This window comes from Ascidiella aspersa, chromosome 1 (assembly GCF_963924565.1).
Source record: "Ascidiella aspersa chromosome 1, kaAscAspe10.2, whole genome shotgun sequence".
In the NCBI taxonomy this organism is placed as follows: domain Eukaryota; kingdom Metazoa; phylum Chordata; class Ascidiacea; order Phlebobranchia; family Ascidiidae; genus Ascidiella; species Ascidiella aspersa.
Window position 1 is genome coordinate 24,911,804 of NC_139447.1, and position 25,288 is coordinate 24,937,091.

The 25,288-nt window shown below is 34.9% G+C and overlaps 4 protein-coding genes across 6 annotated transcripts; 1 reads left to right on the forward strand and 3 right to left on the reverse strand.

Annotated features, from left to right (window-relative positions):
* Positions 1-606: 606 nt before the first annotated feature.
* LOC146168473 (uncharacterized) lies at positions 607-3,489 on the reverse strand. Its single transcript, XM_083386278.1, has 2 exons — positions 3,408-3,489; positions 607-911 (listed from the first exon to the last, which is right to left on the reverse strand). Exons 1-2 carry the CDS (start codon positions 3,487-3,489, stop codon positions 607-609), a joined length of 387 nt encoding a protein of 128 aa, XP_083242404.1.
* A 2,038-nt stretch (positions 3,490-5,527) lies between these two features.
* On the reverse strand, positions 5,528-9,447 carry LOC146168474 (intraflagellar transport protein 20 homolog). Its single transcript, XM_083388921.1, has 4 exons — positions 9,216-9,447; positions 8,188-8,273; positions 6,003-6,106; positions 5,528-5,714 (listed from the first exon to the last, which is right to left on the reverse strand). Exons 1-4 carry the CDS (start codon positions 9,343-9,345, stop codon positions 5,636-5,638), a joined length of 399 nt encoding a protein of 132 aa, XP_083245047.1. The 5' UTR covers positions 9,346-9,447; the 3' UTR covers positions 5,528-5,635.
* Positions 9,448-10,664: 1,217 nt separating this feature from the next.
* Positions 10,665-18,347, forward strand: LOC146168475 (protein phosphatase 1F-like). Of its 2 annotated transcripts, none has more exons than XM_083388752.1 (13): positions 10,665-11,179; positions 12,191-12,312; positions 12,883-13,085; positions 13,320-13,508; positions 13,681-13,794; positions 14,083-14,206; positions 14,653-14,789; positions 15,030-15,222; positions 15,570-15,805; positions 16,023-16,096; positions 16,392-16,500; positions 16,743-16,802; positions 16,964-18,347. In XM_083388752.1, exons 1-13 carry the CDS (start codon positions 10,968-10,970, stop codon positions 17,324-17,326), a joined length of 2,136 nt encoding a protein of 711 aa, XP_083244878.1. In that variant the 5' UTR covers positions 10,665-10,967; the 3' UTR covers positions 17,327-18,347. The 2 variants fall into 2 exon arrangements, with proteins under 2 accessions (XP_083244878.1, XP_083244877.1); XM_083388751.1 differs by having other exon boundaries at positions 12,191-12,303; positions 15,030-15,219.
* Positions 18,348-19,343: 996 nt separating this feature from the next.
* LOC146168476 (uncharacterized) lies at positions 19,344-24,400 on the reverse strand. Of its 2 annotated transcripts, XM_083390659.1 has the most exons (10): positions 23,669-24,400; positions 23,344-23,449; positions 22,895-23,014; positions 22,650-22,694; positions 21,942-22,001; positions 21,081-21,268; positions 20,477-20,636; positions 20,286-20,392; positions 20,106-20,178; positions 19,344-19,415 (listed from the first exon to the last, which is right to left on the reverse strand). In XM_083390659.1, exons 1-9 carry the CDS (start codon positions 23,756-23,758, stop codon positions 20,107-20,109), a joined length of 948 nt encoding a protein of 315 aa, XP_083246785.1. In that variant the 5' UTR covers positions 23,759-24,400; the 3' UTR covers positions 19,344-19,415; position 20,106. The 2 variants fall into 2 exon arrangements, with proteins under 2 accessions (XP_083246785.1, XP_083246793.1); XM_083390667.1 differs by lacking the exon at positions 22,650-22,694.
* Positions 24,401-25,288: the final 888 nt, after the last annotated feature.

The following is a 25,288-nucleotide window of genomic DNA, read 5'->3' on the forward strand; positions in this document are numbered from 1 at the left end:
GTTGCGTGACTTCGGCTATAATAAAAGACCATACATACTTTTTGCTGAGCCCGATGTCTAGGTTGATCGACCGCGTACCAAATGTTGCGATGGTGCTTCCGTTTGCTGCAACGAGTTCCAGCTTTCTTTTACAACTGTTGCGATCCATTCTTGTGGCAGGAACAACACTAATCGCAGCACCGGAGTCCACGAGGTACCTTTGTCCAGTGGTGCGGTCATTAACGTGAAGAAGGCGGCGAGAACAACCAGCGGCACTAGCCGCCATTAGTGGCTGGTTGAGGCGTTTCCCTTGTACTCGCAGGGAGAAACGCACTTTTGTGCTTTAGGACCGAATCGCCTGTGGTACCAGCACAGTCGAGCGTCGTGCAGGTTTCTTGTTTGCGGCGTATTGCGCTTCAGAATTGCAATTTCTTTTTGCAGTTGATTGACTTGGGCCAAAATGGGTGACGTGTCCATCAGGTCAATCATGTTGTCGGCTTTCTGCGCCAAAGCTGATAATTCCAGATCAAGTGTGGCCAAAACTACTCGCAAATTGCCTGGTAATCGTTGAAGAAAAAGTTCGCGAAGCAAATTTTTCGAATCTTCTTCGCCCATAAGATGTTGCATTTACATTTCTGAAGGCTTGTGATCGCCGAGGTCTTCATGTCGAAGAAGTTTCTGTAAGCGTTGGTGCTTGGTCATCGAAACCCTGCGGATGAGTGCACATTTTAACTGCGCGTAAGGATCCGCGTCATCTGGGTTTTTTATAATGTCCCGCACAACGGCGGCGATTTCGGGTGACACTGCTGCTACCACATGATGGTACTTTGTTTTCGATAGTGTCACGCCTTTCACACTGAATTGTGCTTCTACTTGTAAAAACCATAGTTCGGCGTCTTGTGGCCAGAATGGCGGAATTTTAACAGCAACGGCTAAAAGAGCACGATAGAAAGACGTGTCGCGTGTAGCATGTCGCGTAACACATATAATAAAAGGATACGCTACACTATAAACAAATTTAATAGTTTAAGGTTCATTTTTATAAGGAAGTCGAACTGGAACTTTATGAACCGGTTTTGGGTCATTTTTTTCCTAACCTTAACCGTTTTTAGCAAGATTTTAAGGAGTCGAGCCAGAACGAAACCGAATAATTTGAAAGAACATGAATACCTTAACCCAGGGTTTCCCAAACTTTTTTGGACCACGGATCACTATTTTGTAAATGCGCGGACCGCTATACAAAGCAAAAACTAAATATAAAGCCAAATTTCATATATTTACAAAACTGATAACATCAATGGGAGTCCACACGTCGTTACTTATATTGAAAAGTGTAATAAAACCACTTTAGGAAAACACGAAAACCTTAATAGTTAATCTAGTTCAGTGTTTGTTAATTTTCGGCATTTCTTTCAAATTTATTCCGGCATTTCTTTCAAATTTCTTGCAAGTTTGTATTACATTTCAAATGTATGTCCAATATGTTTTAATACGTTTTTCGTCTGTACTCGACGCACTTTGGCACTTGGCAGTTAGTCAGTCTTAGACAGCGCAAGAAGCGCTAATCTAGTTTAAATGACAGCGGTATAAAGATTGTTAACGCAAAGCGCGAAACATTTTCGCACTTACTTAGTTAGAATAGTCAAAAAGTATGAGAATTAATGGACTCGTGTCCAGTTGTCAAAGAGGCTGCGGATCGGATAAATTACATTCACAGGCCAGATCCTAGGTTGTCGACCTCTGCTGTACAACGTATATGCGTAACTTTTTAATTTCTTGTCATATCGCCACGGACCACCTGTGCAGTCGTCGCGGACCACCAATAGTCCGCGGACCACAGTTTGGAAAACCCTGCCTTAACCGAACTCTAACCTGTAAACAAAAGCGATTCACTCCAGCATGATGTCACAACTTGTATTTTACAGAGTCAATATCATGTTAGAAATTTTATGAAAAAATGTGAATTTATTGATTAAATAAAACGTTAATTTTTTATTTTTCAGATATTTCAATAATGAGTTGCTGTTTTTTCAACACTTCACGTAACTTAGATTAAATGACTTAATTACAATTCAAAGAATATTCTATACATTTGTTGATCCACTTATTTAGATTTAACTCAACTTATATTGTATCTGAACCGGATCTTTATAAACCGGTTTTGAAATAACGATTGCCAAACGGTGCTAAACCGGAACTTTTAAATTGCACGAAACCGAAACTGAACTGGAGTCGGAAAAAATCCTTAAACCGGAAAAGTTAAACGGTTCTACTCTCTGATTTTTATATCAAATAAGCCCGTTTATGTGCACGTTTAAGCCGGATTCGAATCTGTTTCGTTAATTTATTCACTCTCGTTTTGGTGCTGGAATGAATTAAGTTCTCTTGTTTCTTAATCGTTCAAAAAGGAGTGGTTTTCAATTCGTTCGCCGCTTAATCTGTTCGTTTCGCGGACGGCCGAAATCGTTTAATGTAGAACAGTGTTTCTTAACCAGGGTTCGATCGAACACTTGGGGTTCGACGCAGCTGTTTCAAGGGTTCGGCGAGAACGTCCTCTGAAACATAAATGCTGTTATTTCAAGCTATATTCAAATCTATTTTATTTGCCAAGGTGTCATTAACGTTATAAATTGAAAGTTTGGCCAATTTAACCTATATAAATGCAAGTTTATAATTTGAATATGCCTAGTTTCATCTGCTAGGAGGAAGAAACGAGTTCTGAGCATAAGGAAAGAGACACTCGTTAGATACTAATTTGTGACAGAGGGTCTGGTCTAGAATCCACAAAGTCGAACATTATTTGGGTTAGGATGCGGGTTTGGGTAGGTTTAAATAGTAATACTTGGCCCACCCTCACCCTAATATTGTACATTGCTTTAAATTATCACAACGCTGTGGTAGGATTTTAGGCCACCGCCAAATACAGTTTTCATTAGTCATGTTTGGTACATCTCATCACCTTCTGTGGTCCACTCTGCCTTGTATATAGCGTTGACCAGCACACATAAGCTTAACTTTCCTGCACTTATATTCTGTTTGCCAGGTAAACTGAAGCACTACACAGTCACAAACATACTTCGGCAAACCAAACTTCATCGGCAAACCAAACTCAAGTAATTTTTTTTTTGTCAATTTTAGGTTTATAAAAACGAACAAGCAGCCATACCGCAGGGAGTAGCCTAAGCCGAAAAATCGGTTGTGCGTCAGAGATTTACTGGAATATTACGTAATAATGCATATCAGTGCAGTTTGTACACTCAAGCTGGCTTGAATTTTGCGCGAAAGAAATACCCGATTTAACTATACACACACATCAAGATAGCTCAGAGCGAAGAATACTTTCTACGTTTTCTATTGCTTTAAAATTTTGCGATTTGACAGTCCTCCAGAAAAGTTAGAAGTCCCTCTAATTCTTGGGCAATGGTTACCATGGCTAGGGTCCCTAGGGAGCAGGAGCCCGGAGCTCTGGAGGCAAGCTTTTGCTGGAGCCAAAGCAGGAACTGGAGCCATTTTTATTTTGTTTGTGAAGCCGGAGCCATTTTTATTATTTTTGATGAGCCTGGCTGGAGCCGTAGCAATTTTTTAAAATTTGTAAAGCTAAACTTATAACATTTTTATATGCTTTAGCTCGCAAAAACTTTAAATTGTTTAAATGAAATCGACTAAACAAAACAGTCTAAGATGGCAAATAACTTCATTTAGTCTGTGCTGAAAAAAACTAGAAAAATAGAACGGCTGTAGAGCTGTTGGGAACACCCAGTAAGAACCAAAAAAGCAACAATACCTAATGCAGAAAAATATATATAACCATAGTATTAAGACCAACGACAAAATACAGCCAAATACGCAGTAACATCCAGTACAGCATAATATCGGAATTAGTCCTAAATTCATCGGAATAAGGCCTAAATATATGGGAATAAGTCCTTAATTCTTCGGAATAAGGCCTAAATTAACCGGAATAAGTCCTAAATTCATCGGAATAAGGCTAAAATAACACCCGAACCTGTGGGTAGGAGGTATGGCGTATGGGACGATCGGTGGCCATCGGTCTGGCATCGCCAGTTTTGGTGACTACGTTTGGACGCCCTAGTTTGACCGGCGCCGTGAGGGCGCCGCTGTTTTGGCACCAGATTTTTGGTCCTGTTTGGGGTTATTGTTGGGTTAGTGTTGAAATTATTAGGGGAGTTGGTGATGTGCTTAGGCAGCGGTTCTTAATCACCAAGCAATTTTAAGGGGGGCGCGAGCTCGACTTCAATATTTTTATTTTTTGCATTGATTTTAATGGTTTCGTTTGGGTTAAGCATAACTCCTACATACAAACCCTGTTTTTTGCCAACTTTAACATTAAAACTGCCGAAATTTTTCGCGCTCCGCGCGAGGCTTCTAATTCCATTTTACAACAATGTTTTTTGGAGTGCGTTGCATGTTTTCTGTCTATTTGTTATACATATAACATCGACGGTATCACCGCACTATTTCATTAACTTATAGATAAACGATAAAAGTTATCGCCCTTTTGGACTATTTTCATCCTTATTTTATATATGACAACAGGCTAGCAACATGGGGAGTCGAACTTTTTTGCGCGAAACTATATTGTTTTTTCATATTGCCGTTGTATTGTGACTGTGTGTCGTTAGATCTTTTGAAACACGATAACGCAATGTTTAATATTTGCGCTTGACATTTTTTTGCGCTCGACATCATACAACCTCACAACACGTTTGTCAAAATCAGCTCGATAAAATCAATGTGTCGAGCACGCGCAATTTGTTGTGTGCCCAATGCGAAACGCCTCCTAAGTTACAGTTAGCCAATTCGACCAAATAAAACTCAATTTTTTTCGCGCTTCGCGCGACTAACAATACCCTTCACTATTTTTATGTTGTCTCAGTGATATATAATTACAAAATGTCGAATTGCTTTTCATAGGCTGGCGTAAGACATCAGAAAATTATTAAAGGGGCGGCGCGGCTGAAAAAAGGTTAAGAACCACTGTGCTTAGGGGTCGAGTTTGGGTTTAGTTAAAAGTGTTGTTTAGGCCTGATTCCGACCTTTTAGGTCTTATTCCGACGGATTTAGGACTTATTCCGATTTAGACCGTACTAATGCCATTAGGTATTAGTCCTATTTTGGCCTTATTCCGAAATGTGTTTTATTCTGACGTTAGTGTTGTTCTTATCTCGGTCTTATGGCTGGCGTCCAGAGCTGTTATATTGGAAATTTGTTTGGTTATACTCAGGGGCTTTATTCCTTGGCCTACGTTTACAGTGGTAATATCACTAACTATTAGATTATAGAACATACTTTCACCTAAATCGCAAGTAAAAAAATCCGAAAACACTGCGCCCAGCACTGTTACTCGTTTAGAATTTGGGCATTACGGTTTACACGTTGTTCAGAATCTAAGTTACAATCGCCAGTCCTGTACTACAGTTGATTTACAACTTAGTTACGCTCAACCACGGTTGATATTGACCTACCATTAATTGAACAAGTTTTACTTTACTATATATCACTATAAAAAAAGCATCTTTATAAAAAAAAAGATTGCGCTATATTTATTTATATAAAACTGAAATCACCTTAATAAAAACTGTACAAGGTTGATGTCAAAATAATAAAAAATAAGCATTTGAAACAGAACTCAAAATTACGCTGTGGAAAATTGTTCAATAAATTCAACTTGTCCCATTTCTTGTTTCTTCAATGATTCATGTTGAACACGCAACCTTTATCAACACATTTACAGTTAGCTATACTAATAAATTATTTGTTGTATTGTAATTATGAAACATATTAGTTGTTTGACCTCATTAAAATAAAACTAGCATAAACAATCTGTAAATGAGTTAGGAAAAAAAATCTAGTTTTTTGAACTACACGTTTAACTGCCAGGCACAACACACACAATTTCTTTTGTTTTTAAGTTTGTATCCATGAATAGTGGACCTTAAGACTTGGTATATAAAATAATAACAAAAAATTAAAAGAACACTGGACCCAATTATGCAATTTACCTTTCCATTTCAGTTTTCTTTTCAGTGATTAATGCCCTGAGTTGTTGTTGCTGTGATTCTCTTTGCTTTGCCACAGATTTAAGAAGGTTTCTATATCCAATAGCCTACAATGACATTATCATATAAATATAGCAATAAAATAAAAGGATTTATGTATTAATTTCCAAAAGAAAAGCATGAACTTTGCTGCGAGGCTACCACTGGATTGATTGAGAATTGATATAGATGTAACAGTGGTTTACATATAAATAATTCTATACATACATCAGAGTTGGATCAATTACATTCATTCAGTTCCATTACAATCACTCCCTTAAATGTTTCAATTACATTACATTTACAATTGCATTAAAAACTGTTATTAATTAGTACATCAATTACAATTTTCGGCATTCAAACTTTAATTTTTTCAATATAAATGTATTGAGCAAAATTTTAGTAAATTACATTTACAATGAGAAACACACGACTGAAAATGTGTCAATTACATTACAATTACATTAAAAAACTGTTATTAGTTACATCAATTACAATTAGAAGTTACAATTGATCCAACTGTGACATACATACGTGACTAACTATTGTCAACAAATGCAAGTAAAACTAGACAGGGTGTGCGGTTTTTGTATATTTTTCCAGGGGGTATAGCGCGGTTCTACTATATTATATCAGGGTGTATGGTGCGGTTCTACTATATTATACCAGGGGGGTACAGCGCAGTTCTACTATACTTTACCAGGGTGTCATTCCTTAGTTATTCTATATTCTTTAAACGGGTCTTATTTGTCAGTGTCCATATACTCCCAATGTTGTGCTTCCAGTTTCGGTGCTTTAGCAGGCAAAAGCGGATGTGGCCCGAAGTTGCGTGGTATAGGTTGGACATGGTGCACTTTTACAAGATTGATTGCCAGTGGTCTTAATATAAATTTGGCTGCGAAGCAAACCTATAACTTGTCTTTATAATTAAAAAATATTTGACAATTTTTTCTTGCACCCCTGTACGCCTCTCATTGGGACAAAAGTCAATAGTGTGACGTAATCGATTTAGTTGTTTACAGCTATCTACTAATCTAGCGGCAGAAAACCTTCAATGCAGAATTTGTTCATATCGCTTGCTTTATTCTGGCCGCGAAGCGTCTGGCTGCCTACTGTGCTTTTTTGGTCCAGCGCGTGCAACATTCATTGTGCGAAGGGCTTGTCTCAGTGAAACTTCGCGCGTGCGACTTGCCTTTTAAAAAGAGGCTTCTCTTAGCAAATTAACTTATTGCTTTTACAAAACAACATATTTTACCGCCGCAGATTGAAATGAAAAATTGTGGAGGCAGTGTACACCACTCTGTTTCCAGTTTTTATTCTATGAATGAAATCACTTTAATTTCTATATTTTTGTTTAGTTATTTTCCCCCATAGGTTAATTATTTTAAATTGAAGTTCAAAATTGGCCTGAGGAGCAATCTATAATTTGTCTTTATAATTGAAAACTATTTAACAATGTTTTCTTTAGTTTTTTAGACACCTCTAAACACAAAAACGGCCGAATTTTAATTTTACCCCCCTAAATTACTCCCCTTTTTTCAAGAGGTAAAATGTTTATTTTAACATCAGCTTTAAATGGTTCTCTAACATTTGTGAAATGTTCAGATGTTTATGTCATTTCCTTCTAGTGTAAATATATCATTGAAATTTCCTAAAGTGTTGTGCATTTTGACCCCCCGGATGAAAAGTTCAGGGGTAAGGTTTAAAATTTTGTTACTTAGCATTGTATATGTCTTTTATCCATCATCCATAAATATATCAGATTTTTTTTACATTTTTTTATCTCTGAAAAGTGCTTAAAACCAAAATTAACAAAAAAGGACAGTTTTGCCCCCCTAAAAACCACCCCTTAGAACCTAGGCAATTTTTTTTTATATTAGAAACAACTTTGGGAGGGTATTTAACAGTTGTGAAAATTTCATGTTCCAACTATGTTTTTTTCCTTGTCAAAAGTGAGCCATAAAAAATTGACTGAAAAAAAAAAAAAAAATAATAATTCGGACAAAAACAACATGTGTCCAAAAAAAAATTTTTTTTTTCGGGCCACATAAATATACCATGTTGCCTTAAGAACTGAATTGGTGCAACTAAATTAATATTACTAAGCATAAAATTAATACATCTAATGATATCATGGGAACTATTCCACCTTTATTTTCTCTCTTTCCACTTCCTTAGCCAAATCACTGGTCATCTCAATAAAACTTCCAACAGTATTCTGAAAATCTGTTATTTCTGTAAAATAAATTAGCCAATAAATCAATATTCATTAATTCTTAATAAAAAAGAGTATTAAATAATAAATTTATTGCGATAATATGGTGGCAATTCTACTTTAAAAAAATATTATAGTTAATGCAATTCCTAAATAATAACAAGCAGAACTTTTGAGGGCGAACCTTGACCAAAACCGATGTTGGTAAGCAACTTTTACATGATATGGCTAAAATAAGAACAGAGCAGGTATATTTCAAAATGTCACATTTTAGATCCCGACTGAATTCCATAATTTGTGACGCCAAAGATTTACAAGAAAATTTTTTTTAAGAAAGTGGGTATTTGCTATGTATCCTTTACCGAACTTAGAAGAACGGTAACCAATCCTTTTTCCATATATGGAAGAATGAGTCGGTCACAGAAGTTTAAAATTTAAAGCTCGGAAATGGTTATAGAATTAGTTTGTAACTAAGAATTACTTCTTTTGCACATAATTTTTCTTATGGTGTCCGTTAGTGTTTGGGTGAGCACAATTCTGGAAATTATGGTAGATTTTGTGGGTGCATGGGCGTGCAACAAAGGTTAAAAAAATGACCCTGGGTGCAAAATTTCTGGGCACATTTTTTAATTTCAGGGTGCAATTTATGATTTTCTAGTGCCATCGGTGTTGCATACGTGGCACTGTAAACTTATACATAAGCGTTTTATATACATATTTGGGGTGCAGTCCAGGTTTTTTCTTGGCAGGTTCACATTTTCGGAGTGCACTGTTACAAGGTTAAAAAAAACTCGCGGACCCGTGCACTTTCCATACTTTCCACAGTGGTCAACGATATTTTAAAGAAAAATACTGCTACGCAATCAGGATTCAGAAATCAGGGGTATGGAATTGATCTAATACTTCTTACTATGCTTAAGTTCGACATAACATCACCCGATTTAAATACGGGATTAACCCACTTGCAACGAATTCATGACATTCTTCCTTCAACTCGGTGGTTTGCTGAGCTGATTCAGGTTCTAGGACTCGAAGTTTATTCAAGTCATCGAAGTGTAGACCTGATTTGGAAAGTGCGTCTTCGGCAATCATGATAAATAAACAATTTCGTAGGTAAAAACCGTTTCCTAAGGTTTAAATCATTCTACAATCACGCAAGCTTGTGTGTTGGTTAACAACCAAAATTGTCGTTCAGTTATGTGGGGTCAAACGGTGATGTTGTTACGCTTGAATAATTTTTTGATGTGCGTCGCCATTTTAATATAAATGATCACATAGATTAAAAGGGAGAACCACGTATATGAAAATCTAACTTTAAACAGTGTTAACAGAGTATTCCTAACTACAAATAATAACCCTTGTCTTCACTGTGAATAAAACTATTATGGTATAGTCAACAGAAAAAAATTACTCAAGCAAAACTGATGCAAAACTTGCTGAGACACAATAGCCAACTGGACAACTGGACTCAAAGCGAAAACCTAATATTTGCGCAATGGAAAACCTGGTTATTTTTACAAAAAATATTACTGCTAGATTTAATTAGGAACCTATAATACAATATGTTTGGGTCTACTACCATTTTTTTACAGTACTAACAACATGAGTTTTTAAAATTGCATGAAATAAATAAATATGGGAGAATAAATATAATAATAATAATACTTCACCCACGCTAACTCGCCCCCCCAATATAAATAGTGTTAACAATAATAATGTCCGGAAGAAAAAAATATGATAGAATTGTAGACCGAGTTTGCATTTCTTTTAGGTTTAGAAATTTGCATAGTTGCTGCGTAAACGTTTATTTAAAAAACAATTCATGACGAATTCATAGAATAAATTGCATCTCTTTCCTTTAGTTGCCAGAATGATATTACAGTAAAAAAAACTTTAGGCTTGTGCATGGTCAGACTTAACATAGGTTCATAACTCATAAACAGTTCAGAATAAGCATTTTTGGTATATTAATGCAAAACATATTAATTAATAAAAAAAGGAATCCAGAAGTAAAAGTGTGAAATAATATGTTTACCCAATTAAAACAAAGGGGGGCAGGACTTTTTTCATGGCTCGCTTATGTACTAAACTTCGGAATTCGCACTAATATTTCAAACAAATCTGCTAAATTACAATAGTATTTATTGCAAAGGCTGTGTACAACCGTGCTAACTTCAGAATTAACAGTTATTTATTATCTAAAGTAGTGCTTCTCAAGCTGTGCATCATCACGCTCTGATGCATCGCTTCATTTGCGTAGCATAAAAATCCTGCATTCGTACCTAACCTCTTTTCGCAAGTCCAACAAACTTAGGCTTTTCCTTATTTAGCAAACCAGTAGAAATCCGTTGTGGCACTAAAGTAGTTTGCAAATAATTCCAATAGATTTCTATTGCAGGACATAGGTTACAAATTTGATTTACCGTCAAACAATATTTATAATAAACCAAAGTGTTTGATGTAAATCAGATCACAAGTTTAAAAGTTAAATAAGCTTTAGTGCTAAATTAAATTCAGGTAATCTTGTTTAAATAAAAATGCAAAAAACACTTTGGGCAGCAGTTTTCACAAAATAGGCTTTTTATTGAAAATTTATGATTCTTATATATTAAGAAATCTTTTTTGTGTGGTATGATTTTTATTGAAATAGGATGATTGTCCACACACTTGTATGTATGTATTTATGTGAAAGTATTGGTACATAAAAAGCTTTAATGAAAGTTTTACTTTTAATTTGGAAGCTTTTTGTAGAATTATTAGAAATGCCTGATAAGTTTACAACATTCTTGGAGGAATATTGCACTAATCACCCTAATGCAATAGAAGATCACCAACCACTCCCGATTCGCTTATTGATTCGAAGTATTGCTGAAAATGACTTACAAGGCGAATGTATAGATCTGTGTTTACAATACTTGAAAACATTGTAAGTAAAATAAAACTTAAGGAAAACAGATAATTATAGCGTTGCATAAATGCATCAAAGTATGGTGTTTTTATATGTATTTTAGATCATTCCTGACTCAACAGTAAACTTGTTGTTGTTAGGTGTTGTCTAGTTTTTCTTGCTTTTAAAGCTATGTACACAGACATATTTTGGTGTATATTGTAACAGGTTATGTATATAATTTGAGTGATTCCTACATAAAAGGTGCCAATTTGTGCGTTTTTCTAAATGTACACAGTCATATTTTGGTGTATATTGTAACAGGTTATGTATATAATTTGAGTGATTCCTACATAAAAGGTGCCAATTTGTGCGTTTTTCTAAATGTACACAGACATATTTTGGTGTATATTGTAACAGGTTATGTATATAATTTGAGTGATTCCTACATAAAAGGTGCCAATTTGTGCGTTTTTCTAAATTTAAACCAGTGATTAAACATAACAGGATGCAGCATGCTTTGTTACTTTGTTTACTGTTGAAATACCAGGCATACATTGACTGCATTATTGGTATGAGCTTTTGTGGTTGCTTAGTGAAGTTAATGGTTAACTTACACCACTTCATGTATTTGCTATCATACTTTTTTTGGCATTTTAATAAATCTTTGTTATTTATTTTTTTGCTATGGTATCACCTAACTAATTGTCTAAAATATAATTTTAATATTATTTGATAGCCATATTCCACATGTTTGGTGTTTCATCTAATATAACAGCTTTTGTTTTTTTGTTCTTCAAATCAATTTTTTTTAATATTTATGAAAATGGCTAAAACCATAAATTAAGTAGACCTATGTCATACTTATGTGTTATGTTCTGTGTCATAAGCTTTTAAAGCGTAAAACAAGATATATTCCATGTTTATACATAAACAGAATGTACAGTAAATAACATCCTGATTCTTTAAAGCCCAAGCCTATTGACGCTAAGTTGTAGTATTGTTTTCAACTGGCATTTATTTACTTAAAACCCTAACCATTTATTCCAGGCATTGTCCAGATTTGTTGAACTTAGCCCTTACACACAATACCACCAGCAGAGTGCTAAAAAGTGATTTATCAAGTCATGTCAAAGGGTCATCAGTTGAAAACTCTGACATTTGTAAGTTGAGTTGGGTTATTTTACTTATAATTATATTACAGTTTTGATATTTTGTACTTGCCCGCCAATGCAAATACAATTAATTTTAGGTGAGTGTTGATTGACACCCACTTGCTCAACTTGTGCTAACACAAAATTAGTTGTTGTGGTAATTTGTTGATCTGTGACAAATTATAGGAAACACAAAAGACCAATGCACGCTCTACAATGAATTAAACAAGCGTATTACAATTGTAAAAGTTCTACTCATTTAACAGAACAGTAAACAATTCAGGCAAACTATAACTGAACTATTGTTAACACTCCCAAATAGAATGACAGGTTAAATCAGTAGTGAACAGCAACTAGCTAGAATGTAAATTAGATGCCATGCAAATATTTTTGGCCTACATTATTTTGTCGGGGTGAAGGCTGATTGGTAGACACTTGGCCAACTGATGAGTTCAATTCAATATCATCCATGTAATATAGAGGGGATTTACATATGGATATATTCTCGGTTTTCCTTAAAAAAACATCCATATGCAATTTATGTTACATTATACCAGATTTCTTAAGTCAATATAAGATTGTTTTTAGATTATGATGGTGCTGGAATTGCTCATAAGGTTCTCACACAACTACATGCAGTGTGTCATGAGTGGAACACTCACATCCCATCATTTCTCTCCAATCAAGAAGAACCTCCCATGTTTTCTGAATGTGGTATTAAAAACACCAGAAGAAAAATGGAAGACCGTCATAATGTTTTTACCAATTTAAACATTCTTTTGGGTTTAAAGGTTCGTATTTCAATATGTCAAGTTACTACAATAAATATGCTTACTTTAGATAGTCAAACAAATTTGTATGCTTTGTATTATGTGATTTGCTTTAAAAAAAGGAATCTTTCAAACAAACTATCAGTCTTATGCTTATTGTATGTTTCTTATTTAGTTTTTTTTTATTTTAAATATGTATTTATTTGTTGTTTCAAATGAATAAGAGTAAAAAAAGGTTAATTCTTTTTAATAAAGGACATGGCAACAGTCCAGTTTTATGCTGTTTTTGATGGTCATGGTGGATTGGATGCATCTTGCTATGCTGCTAAGCAACTACATCTAAAACTTTGTAACCTAGAAAACTTTTCCGGCAATTTTTCTGATTCATTAAAGGCTGCAATTAAACTAACTGATGATGATTTTTGCTCGAAAGCCAAAAATGAGGTAACATTTTTTTACTGTCATTTTTACTTTCTCATACTAGATGTAACATATTCCTCTACATCTAACAGCTTAGTTTACTTGTTAAAAGAATGATTTAGTCACACATGACTAATAAAGTCAAAGTTTACATAAAATATATTTTCAGTTTTTTCACTGATTCATTTCCTTGTAGAGAATAAGAAGTGGGACAACAGCAGTTGTGTCAGTCATTTATGAGAACACTCTACATCTTGCCTGGGTTGGAGACAGTCAAGCCGTTCTAGTGAGAAATGGTAAAGCACTGGATGTAAGTCCTGATCCGTGATTTGTACCAACAAGGGAAACTTTTAAGACATCTGTAAAGTTTTAGTGTTTATATGATCTAATTTTTAGTATTGGTGTACAATGTCACCTGAATGACACAGCAACAAACTTTAGGTTCGCTGTCCGGATATTTTAAGACTTTGCCATTTGTTTTAACCTAGCACATGCACTATTATCAAAAGGATTACGGCAGCCGCTTAGTGTGTGGGCAAAACGGTAGCTTTTGACTCACAGCGTCTACTGCTTTCATTTAAATCGTTGCAATTACCAGATAATCAATCCTCACAAGCCGGAAAGAGAGGACGAGAAACTTCGCATAGAGGAGATGGGAGGTTGCGTGGTGTGGTTTGGCGCGTGGAGGGTCAACGGAAGTTTGGCCGTTTCCAGAGCGATCGGTAGGCTGTCATGAAAAATGTGCCCTTTGTTGTTTTGCTATTATGCCTGAAATTCCCACCTGTCTGATGCTAGCATTTTTGCATTTCTAAACTTACAGAACAACTTTTTAAGGCCACATAATATTATGATCCAATGTTGCAAGTTTAAATAGCACTACTTTGTGTATCCCAAACTTAGTTGTGGTAGAGACCTACTTTCGTTGATGCCCTTTGTTGGTTAAAAGTATATTTCGTTACTTTTAGAGTTTAAAAAACACATATTACAGTCCTAGAATTTGGGCTGTGTTATTTTGGGCACAATTGGTTGTTGGTAATAATGTTGAAAATATTTTTCGTTTTCTACGTTCTTTGATAGAGCAACGAAATTGAAATTTAAGAAGTAGTTTTTTGTTTAGCATTTCTCTTTAGTTTCCATGATTTTTTCACATTTTACCTAACCTGTTCAGGCGACGCCGATCATAAGCCGTACGTATGCGGAGACGCCGACACAACTACAGTGCCGTTGGACGGCAGTGAAGACTTTCTTTGTCTGGCTTGTGACGGCTTCTGGGATGTGTACACTGGCAACGACCTGGTAAACTTGGTAAGTTTATGCCCTGTTTTATAACTCTAAAATAATAATAAAAGTACTTTGAATTGGTATTGTTATCAAAATATGTTTTAATTTAGACAAGTGAAAACTTGCAAATCAATAAAGTTTCTCGTTTAATTTAAAAAATACTCGTTCGCTTTAACGTAATATGCAAAATACATTCCCGCTAAACTTCAGTAAAAGCCCTAGACTTTTTTGGTTCTCTGTCGAACATACGACGTTTTCTCGCAGGTTCGCGAATACTTTAAGGATGCGAACAACGACCGACGCGGGATCGCACAGCACTTATGCGCGCAAGCAAAGGAAAGCGGATCCACTGACAACATCTCGGTTGTGTTCGTCTACCTTAAGGATGACGTTCAGCTACCCGAGCCGGAAGTCGAGCCGAGCGATGCGGTGCTGGCGGATCTCCAGCACGAAGGTGGCTTTTAGACGTTGAAACACATTTATTTTTATACACGATTAGCAAGGCTACTGTTGTTATGTTGTTTGTATTGCCTGTTTACCTTGAAAATAGTTTTAGGATTTAACGTGTAGAACGGATGTCGTATATAAAGGTGAAGTTTTTCCAGAGTCAATATATATTTACATGTTAACCTGTGACGTTACGGGACTGTGGCGAACTATGAAACAAGTGTGCGATAAAGAACATAGTTTGATGTTTATTATATGTGTGTGGATTTTTACAAAAACGGCACTGTATGTGACTCAATTGAAGACTTAGCAATTGCCCTTCTTACGTTATGACGTTTTGTTTTTTAACGACTGCAGAATCAAAAGTCGACGACGCTGGAGACGACCAGAATATAAATATAAACAGCAGCAACAACAACAACAACAATTCCAACAACGTTGTCACTTCCGTAAATTCGCCAAAAGGAGATGGTCCGATTAACGCACTTGTTGTGGTGAAAGGTTCACGTGTTGAACCGGAGCCTAAAGCGCGAGTACCTCACAAACTGCTCGTCAACTTTGTTAAGAAACTTCACCAGAAAGAGGCTGACAAGGTAGGATGCGACCTGCTGTTCTGTTTAAACACCGTAAAGTTGGGTAACGGCATGTTAGTTGTCAGTAATAAAACCGTAGCGTCTTCGTGGCGTAGTTTTTATAAACTATAATGTTTTATAATTAACCTGTAAAAACTTGCTTTTTGTGACATAGAAGTAGCTATTTTAGCTTTAACTTGACAGAATATAAGTGTCTGCATGTGCTTTTATTTATTAGGATCCAGCGATAGTGTTGAACTCGTCACATCACGCTAAACTGCCCCACACACTTACCAAGCCAAGGTGGTCAAGGTAAACAATGTCGTGTACCAACCGCAGGAATAAATATTATTAAATTATCCTAAAGGCTTAAATTAAAGTTACGTGCTATATGTTATGTTCTCCCTACGTAATCTTTTGCTCATGATGAACATGTAATAACTGGATAACATCCGTTATATTGTCGCAATTTCACTAAATAATTGTTTAAAAAAATCCGTCTCCTAATTTCTATTGTGTATTTCGCTTGCAGGATTTACAGTTCTAGTTCAGTTAATGATGTTTTGCAGTTTGAGACCGCATTAGTTTTGCTTTCATTTAATTTCAGTCCAAACATTTCGCCAAAGCTACCCAGATCGGAAACAAAGGAAAGTATTTTATCGCTGAGCACAATCACATCTACCATTACGGAACTAACTCCCGGGCCTATGACTAAGGTAGTGTTTTATTATTACTGCTTCCTAAAGAGAGTCATCTGATATTTATCCCGTTCCTCACTGATCACTTTGTATATTATTCATCATAAAACCAGTTTTATTGATTAAAAACGCCATTTTTTCTCAATATGAACATACCCTTATGTTTAAATCAATTAAACAGAAGAAAACCTGTCTATATATAGTGATTTACAAATGTGCACAAGCTGCACATGTTTGATACATACTACTCTTTCGTGTAGACAAAAAGATCATCTTCGGAGCTGCCTAGGATTGAAGATGTCGACCTGACTTTGAACGCTGTACGTAAGGAAAGAATGTTAAATAGCCTAATCAGCTTGGCTGTAATAAAACCTGCGCACTTGTAACTATACCATTTTTATGGACAATTACACAATTACTAACTCCTCTGCCTTGCAAGCAATGCTGGTGACACCCTAAGTATGGATTTTTATCTTTACAGCAACCCCAGCGCCACAGCATGGGGAATCCCCATTCGTTTCCAGAAAAGAAGCTTGGCCACCGCGCTGTCCGTCGTCGTGGCCGTCCGCGGGTACCCTACGCTCCCAGCCTTGTCTCCTACCAATCCGTTAAGGAAATAGGTCCCCTGCCTTTACGCAAGCAACACTACTCTCAGTCAATACCCGGTGACCTGAATTTGTCCTCGGATAGCAAGGTGACCGACATCGCCATCACCAATTCCTTGGCTACGACCTTAAGGCCGCTTAAGGACAAACGACATGCGCCAACTGGCCAAAAGTCGCCCAAGCGTAGCGTCGTCATGCTCGTAAATCGCGGCCGACAGCGAAGTCGATCAGCATTTTAATAAGCGGCCTCGTTCAACTACATTTAACCTCTATCTTTTAGTGTTGTTAATGTACGTTGTGAAAGGGATTGTTTGGTTCCCGCCGTTCTTAATGCGTTTTGTTTATAGGTACGATAACGGATGAATTGTGTTCCTCGTTTACTTCAGGTGCATGATAGGTTGTTATTATGTTACTTCTTTTTGAGTTTTGCCTGTGGACTGTGTGGCTTGTACTGTTACTTCTTTTTTTACAACACAAACAACTCAACACACAGTATATCACAGTTATCACACTAAATGCAGTATGGGACTACACAAGCGTGTTTAAGTGAACTTGTGCAGCAACAAACATCGTTTTGTCTCACCTTATGCCATTCGATTTATCTTCAAGCAATTGCTTATAGGAAATGGTGCAATGTTTAATTATTTGCTAACGGAGACTTTTTTGAAATCTTTTTCAGTTAAAGTGGTACTTCATTTCAAAATGGCAAAGTGTATTTTTTTAGTTTGTAGTACAAGTTTTGGCAATCTATGCGCCAAGGTAAAACTTTCTTGAAAGCATAATTTGAACAACACGTTGATAGCATTGGTATATTTCTAACACTGTGCGACCTATAGTAACACATCGCAATTTTATCAACGTAGAATATTTTACGTTTTATCCTAATATGATGTATTACTCAGCCTGGTTTAACATCACTTGCATGTAGTTCCTCAATTTCTACCTATTGCAGATTTTAATATAATATTTTTTTACTAATTTGCGGTTGCTTTGAGTAAACTATAGTTATATAAATATATAATCAGTCGTAGAAATCAAATGAATATATTTTATTACCTTTTCCAATCATTAGCATCACTTAGTAAATGCATATTGTGTGCTGCCTAATGTGTTATACATATATTTTATTTCTATTTGCATTCGTGCACGACGCACAAACATCGTAAAATATGGTTTGCACTTCAACGATGTCTTATTGCATTAAAATATACTACACGTGTAGTTGACTTTATCTTATTACCGTCCAGCTTTAAATTAATGAGGCGATTTAGTTTGAACTATGGAATCCTAAAATCCTTTCAAAACAAATGTATCGGTGTTTCTTCACAATAAAACTCGTACCTCGGATCAAGCTTGAGGTGACACTGCCCTGCCTTTGGATCATAGCCCAGCAAACAAAATTACGTTTATTAAACGTTTTTTTTAAGACTTTTCTAACTACCAAAAACGTTCAAAGATGAGGTTGTGCGGACGTGATTTTGTGAACAACCAGCTACGACTTTAAAACGTAGATTAAAACGTTAGAAATACACGTTGTATAAACGTTCAGATGTAACATTTGAAAAGTAGGTTCGTTGAACGTTGGACTTCTAGGTTGCCTAAACGTTTAAAGATAAGGTTGTGCGTACGTGATTTTGTGAACAACCAGCTACGACTTTAAAACGTAGATTCAAACGTTATAAATTTAGGTTGTATAAACGTTGATTTCTTATGCTACCTAAACGTTTTGCTAAAAGGTTGTACGGACGTGATTTTGTGAACAACCAGCTACGACTTTAAAACGTAGATTCAAACGTTAGAAATTTAGGTTGTATAAACGTTGATTTCTAATGCTACCTAAACGTTTTGCTAAAAGGTTGTACGGACGTGATTTTGTGAACAACCAGCTACGACTTTAAAACGTAGATTCAAACGTTATAAATTTAGGTTGTATAAACGTTGATTTCTTATGCTACCTAAACGTTTTGCTAAAAGGTTGTACGGACGTGATTTTGTGAACAACCAGTTACGACTTTAATACGTAGTTTCAAACGTAACGAATATAGGTTGTATAAACGTTTAGAAGTAACATTTGAAAAGAAGGTTCGTTGAACGTTGATTTCTTATGTTGCCTATTGGAAAAGCAAACGGGTGTCTGCTACTACAGTCCGTCATAAACTTTCCTTGGGTGAATCAAGAAGCCTCAAAATTGTCTCTAGTTAAGTTGCCGACGCTGTTAAAAAAGGCGACTACAAAACAAAATTTTGGATTTGTTCCAACTTCTTTTTATTTCAATCAACAAATGCACATTAATCATAAAATGAAATCTGCTTCACTTTCGAAGAAGGTCTGTATGAAAAAACATAAATATAGTTAACAATCAAATGTTATTTGAATACAACTAAAGCAGCACCATTAATTTCACAGCACATTACAGCTAAACAAAACACATTATTTTGGGCATCCTATACAGCAGTGTTTCCCAAACTTTTTTTCTCGCGTACCATTTTGAGCTTTTGTACAGTGTCCATGTACCACCTAAGTAACATCCGACTATAATATTTCAAACTATAACTATTTTAGCATATAGATAAGAAAATTAGCATGTAGCTGTATTAAAGTTTAACAAATGTCATTCCAGATAGACATAAAAGCCATAAATTAAACAGCTGGTCAATGCATACGAGCGACAATACTATACTGCTGCTCTCAGTTCATGCATACTAAACCAGCAACAATTAGGGTTTTATTATCTTGAACAAGATAAGTGTTACGTCATAAACGTGTAAAACCTCAAATTAAAGGTAACCAAAACGCAACATTACAAATTACCCAATCTTAAAGTTTTAAAAGTTGAAAGTTTTCGCAAATTTATACGTATGCTGAAGTTAGTCGCGTACCACCTAAAAGCCTCACGCGTACCACAGTTTGGGAACCACTGCTATACAGTATAGGCAGCACCGTTTGAAGTCACGTATTTAATATTCAACAAAACTATAGTTCAAGGTAATGCAAATTATACGCAGCGATTATACATACCCTAATCCGAAGAGGATGAGAGATATGTTTCCGTTTCAAACGAACTGTTGGATGACGAAGCAGACTTAGTTTTCTGCAAAATCAAGCAATAGTATATTTAAAACTGTACTACAACTAACAGTATCAAATTTGAAAAAAATAAATTTTAATAGTCGGACTTCAAAAATTAAAATTTTTAACCTTGTAACAAGATCCGCCAGGCTTGTATGGCGCATGCTTTAAAAATTCTTGCACTTCCTTTTCAATGGCCATTACAGTATTTGCCTTGTTCTGAGCATGACAGCCTCCTAAAACAACAAGGTTCTTTTTAATCACCAAAATTACCACACAAGCTTTAACTTTGTAGGTAAAAAGTATTAACAAAAACCTACTTAAAATAACTTTGCACAATGTATACTGACAGAGTGCTGTCTTCCCCTTTCTTCCCCTGTAGCTAAAATTTGACCAAAGTCCAGCTGTGCCAATAGATTTCATTATTCTTCGCACGGTGTCGCCTAATGTTCCTCCACCGATTCCTGTTAAAAACCTTACCTGCAAACATCAAAATAAAAACGTACTTTTACTATGGATCAATTTAAGTTGGTTTACACACACATATATGTGTGTAACTACTGTGATTTAGCCCTTATGAAAGATATCTTTGACCAACGATTACGGCTTACGTACTAGTACACCGAAAGTCATCGCAGACTAACGGAATCTGTCGATCAATGATGCAAGCAAAACAAGCTAGAAAAAAATTAGCCTGTCGTGAGGTTCGAACTCGCTCCCTTTTAAGCCTGTGAAGCTCAGTTGCTATTAGAGCGGTCCTGGTATGGCCGGAGGTCGTGAGTTCAAACCTCACTGCCGGCTAGTTGTTTCTCTAGCCTGCCTTGCTTGCATCATTGATCGACCAATTCTGTAATCTGCAAAATCTTTCGGTGTAATTTATATAGTATCATAATTTTTAAACTGCTGATAACACCCTGTGCTCACCATGTTTTGACGAAGAGTTTTGTTTTCTTTTATACTTTCTTCTAATTGATTCAATTGTGACATGCTATCCATCGGCTCTTCAAGTAAATCAAATTCTAGAGGTTGGTCTATTTTGGGAATAGTTACTAAAGCTCTTCTAACTTGCTTGTCCAGTTCTTTTTGCATTTCCAGAAGAAGATCAATTTTGACTGTAAAAGGAGAAAACAGTTACCCAACGTATATTTTTTTCTAGAATGACAACTTGAAAAGGGTTCATCCCATAAAAGAATATAAGTTTACAGAAATTTAAAAGGAGACCATTTCTTAAGTTGTTGGGTGGCATGGACGCGCTTAGTAATTCTTCCCAATTTCTATGTTTTTGTCAAGGAAATAGTAACAGAATTACATTTTAAGGTGTGTATCTAAGCACTTACAGCTTAATATATAACTGCAATTTGCAACAATGGACTGAATCACTAGGGGGGAATTTGTGTTATGTGTTATTGCTGCATTCGCTATATATGAGCTAAAAAAATGAAAGTTCTTGTATAATTGATTTAAAGTGGATACTCAAAGAAATTTCGAGAAAAGAAAAAAGATAAAGCTTTGCACTTGTTTACGAATTAATAATTTGCAAGTCTAGGTCACTTGATGATTTGTGACGTCATATCTAGAGATATAATCAAGAGTTTAACTTCTGTTGTAAGAATTACATTAAAATATTTATGTAAACAATATTTTAGCAAACTTAATTTGTAAGGGGGAATTATATTTGAATATCGACTAAAATGGTGCACAGGAGAAAAAGGTTTGTAACCACTGCACTAAGCTGTATAAAAAATTACATTTTCCTTAAAAGTGTTATACAAACAATAAATTTACCATTTAGTCTTTCCTCTTGAGTAGTTGCCTTTTGTTGTGACGCACAACTATCATCCATTTCTGATTTAAAATAACTCTAAATTAGCAATTTAACATTAGAAAATAACATGAAAAATTTTTAATACAGAGTGCAAAAACATTCAACCTAATTTAAATATCAAGAAAACCAACATGGAAAAATTGATGCAGGAGTGAAAGGCCAAATTGGCACACAGTTTTTGGATATAGAAACACTTCTAGCAGACAGATCTGTTGTATTCGTGTTATTTCAATGCCATACCAATGCATAAATTTTGGATAAAAGGTACAGCGGTCTGAGATCTGGTTACAAATTGAATTACTCTGGGGTTTCCACATATTTTTATGAAATAAATTTACAAGTAGAGACTTAAAAAAATAATGATCACTGGCCATGTTATGAAAAAATAAAAGATAAGAGTGCAAATGCCGATGGTCAACACAATTAAAAATAGTTTTTTTTTACTGTCAAAGTTATTCAAGTTAAATGGCTGCATAGGGGCATCGCTAAATGCCTATTTTAATTTGGTATCGGACAAGTACCACCAATACTACTATGATTTGGCATAGAATATTGGTTCCAATCCTTCATTATCATACATCTTATTTTATGGTACCCAATTCTTAAAAAAGTCAACCTATCATGGTTAAAAAAAATTGTAAAAACTTAAATTTTATATTTCTACTGACCATTATTTTTATCTTCTGGTATTTCTTTTTGTTTGTCAAATTCCACTACAAAAAGTAAGCAAAAAGATATGGATTTATATAAATATAAACACACCTTAAAATTCTATAACACAATGTAAATATTTTGTGTTTATCAAAACATTTTCAAAGTGTTTATCAAAACATTTTCAACCAAATTTGTTATTGATAAAAGATTTTATTCATGTTACAACACAGGCAAAAACATAAAGCAAAACTATTAATACCTTCTAGAAAACTAATTGGACTTTGTACTCTTAAACGCCTACTTGGGACTTCATCATCACTTTCTAAATTTGACGTCTCTACAGCCTTAGTGCACAATTTTTGAGCTTTTTCAAAGCTATCTGTGGAAAAAAGTAATATTATTGAAATCTGAGGTTACACAGCAATATGATAATGCTTGTACACCCTTTTCAAATAAATGGACTAGTTTCAAAAATTACAGAAAGGGTCTAAAATGCACACTTGAGAATCTATAGTTACCCACAGTTTTATAAACCACTAATCACAATGAAAAATATAATGGTAAAGACTTAAAACAAAATTATGCAAAAATTATTATTTGACAACATGTATAAAAACAGGTATTTAAAATAAACAAATGCTGAAATAATAACTTTCACACCACGGTCAGGCATCAATGATACATCAAACATACAAACTAATAATTTACCTGCAAACTTAAAAATTCGAACATTGAACAACTTCCAATTAGGGTCTGGTGTTTCCAATCGTTTTGCTTTTTGCCTAGGAGAGCTGTTTGGCCAGTAGGATTTAAACTAAAATGTTTGCATAATTTAAAATCCGCTAATATTAGCTAAAATAGATATTTAGGTGTAAAACTGTACTAAAAAGTATATAAATTATTCTACACAAATCTTATGGTGTCAAAATCATGCAACATCTCCGTCAACTACCAAAAAATTTACCTACATTTCACCTTTGAATGTGTATGTGATTTAACAGTTATCTAAGTAAAACTTAAAACAGAAAAAAACCTGCTCATTTCTTTGCACAATCCAAGTTGATGGCACAATGTCTACGCTTCCTTCTTCAATAAACTCTACAACCCAAAAGGGCAGCTCCATTTTCAAGTTAATTTTACCTGGTATTGATTAAAGGTTGCACATTAGTGTGAGTAAGATTAATTCAAGGTTTAATTATAATGTTATTGATTTATAGGTATACTAAAACACAAGCACTGATATTTAAGGAACGTACAGTTTTGTTATTAGGGCTTGAATGATTACACAAGTGATCCTCACAACTTACAGCAGACTAACATTAACAACATAACATAACAATAAAAATACAATTATAAATTTTAATATTATACGCAAGAAGTTAATTACTATAATATTGGCAGTTAACCTGTAGTGTATATTTAGGCATAGTATGCTTGAATATCTAATTGTAAAACATTATTTTATAAAGTTATTGAAAGTTTCATGACACATTGTGTAAATGGGTACACTATGCTCAGATCTGTAATGTAGCTTGATAATAAATTGCATAGCCAAAAAGGTAAAGTTGATCGCGATCTTATTGATTATTAAGACGTTTCGATACAAGCTTGTATCATCTTCAGTTAATGTGACTGAGAAGCAATTGACAAGGGTCAAAGAACATAGAGCCAATGAGAAATCAGAGGTCTACAGCCATCTTCTGCAACATTCCGATCATAAGGTTGATTTTTGCAAACCCAAAGTTCTCTGATGATGTCGATCTACTCAACCTTTTTGGCTTTGCAATTTATTATCATGCTACATTGTGTAAAGTTTGAGAACAATATGCTTTTGTCACAAAAATAGAATGGTTTATCTAAGCTTTGTCATGAAGTATGGCTAAAAAATATAGTTTTTTGTTGTTCTTAAAACAAATAGCTTTGCACTTTAAGACATCTGAAGGAAAATATTCAATATAAGTGTTACAAAAATAACCACAGTAAGCGCCTATCACAGAAGAGTCACACGGATAAGTGAAGATTGACTGCAAATTAGTATACACCCTGCACTTATAATTTTGAACTTTATCAGAATTATATATATCGATTATTTCAACACAACGGTTATTTGAACTAGTGATTATAATAAATGTATTGTCAGGATAAAACTGAGACAAACAGTTTAACTTGGAAACGTTAGGAATAGTAAACATTTTTTCTTCTTTTATTCGTTTTATGACTTGAATAAGTGGACTCTTTTCTGAACGAATCAACTTTTTTAGCTTCTGCATATAATTTTTAAATTTAAAAGCACTGCACATTTCCAAAGATTTAAAGTTCCTGGCTTCCACTGCCAAGTGGGTCAAACTATGTACATTGTATACATAGAATTCATCACCATAAATTGAAGAACATTTCGAAACAAAATTAACTAAAAGCTTGTGTGCAAAGTGACAACCATAATAACCAGAAAAACTTTTCGTACATTTAACCATACAGCGTGCTGGTGCATCACATACGACACTGTGCAAAACAATCCCAATATGACACTTATTAACAGTGATACCATTTGTAATGAGTAATTTTAAATCTATAGTTTCCAATAAAAAGTCCAGATTAGTAGGTTTAGAAGAACCATAGGCAATAGCAATTGGAAAAACGGTTGCTTTACCTA

What these genes read in the sequence shown, in the direction of transcription:
- LOC146168473 (XM_083386278.1), bottom strand. Translation starts at nt 3,489, where the DNA reads ATGGCTCCAGTTCCTGCTTTGGCTCCAGCAAAAGCTTGCCTCCAGAGC. An exon ending in CCCTAGGGACCCTAGCCATG is followed by an intron (nt 912 to 3,407) that starts GTAACCATTGCC and finishes GTGCTCTTTTAG; the next exon opens with CCGTTGCTGTTAAAATTCCG.
- LOC146168475 (XM_083388752.1), top strand. Translation starts at nt 10,968, where the DNA reads ATGAAAGTTTTACTTTTAATTTGGAAGCTTTTTGTAGAATTATTAGAA. An exon ending in GGCCGTTTCCAGAGCGATCG is followed by an intron (nt 14,207 to 14,652) that starts GTAGGCTGTCAT and finishes TAACCTGTTCAG; the next exon opens with GCGACGCCGATCATAAGCCG. An exon ending in TCGACCTGACTTTGAACGCT is followed by an intron (nt 16,803 to 16,963) that starts GTACGTAAGGAA and finishes TTATCTTTACAG; the next exon opens with CAACCCCAGCGCCACAGCAT.
- LOC146168474 (XM_083388921.1), bottom strand. Translation starts at nt 9,345, where the DNA reads ATGATTGCCGAAGACGCACTTTCCAAATCAGGTCTACACTTCGATGAC. An exon ending in ATGTCATGAATTCGTTGCAA is followed by an intron (nt 8,274 to 9,215) that starts GTGGGTTAATCC and finishes TTTATTTTACAG; the next exon opens with AAATAACAGATTTTCAGAAT. An exon ending in AAGAAAACTGAAATGGAAAG is followed by an intron (nt 5,715 to 6,002) that starts GTAAATTGCATA and finishes GTGTTGATAAAG; the next exon opens with GTTGCGTGTTCAACATGAAT.
- LOC146168476 (XM_083390659.1), bottom strand. Translation starts at nt 23,758, where the DNA reads ATGGAGCTGCCCTTTTGGGTTGTAGAGTTTATTGAAGAAGGAAGCGTA. An exon ending in TCAAGAGGAAAGACTAAATG is followed by an intron (nt 21,269 to 21,941) that starts GTAAATTTATTG and finishes CTCCTTTTACAG; the next exon opens with TCAAAATTGATCTTCTTCTG. An exon ending in ATTGTGCAAAGTTATTTTAA is followed by an intron (nt 20,393 to 20,476) that starts GTAGGTTTTTGT and finishes TTGTTGTTTTAG; the next exon opens with GAGGCTGTCATGCTCAGAAC.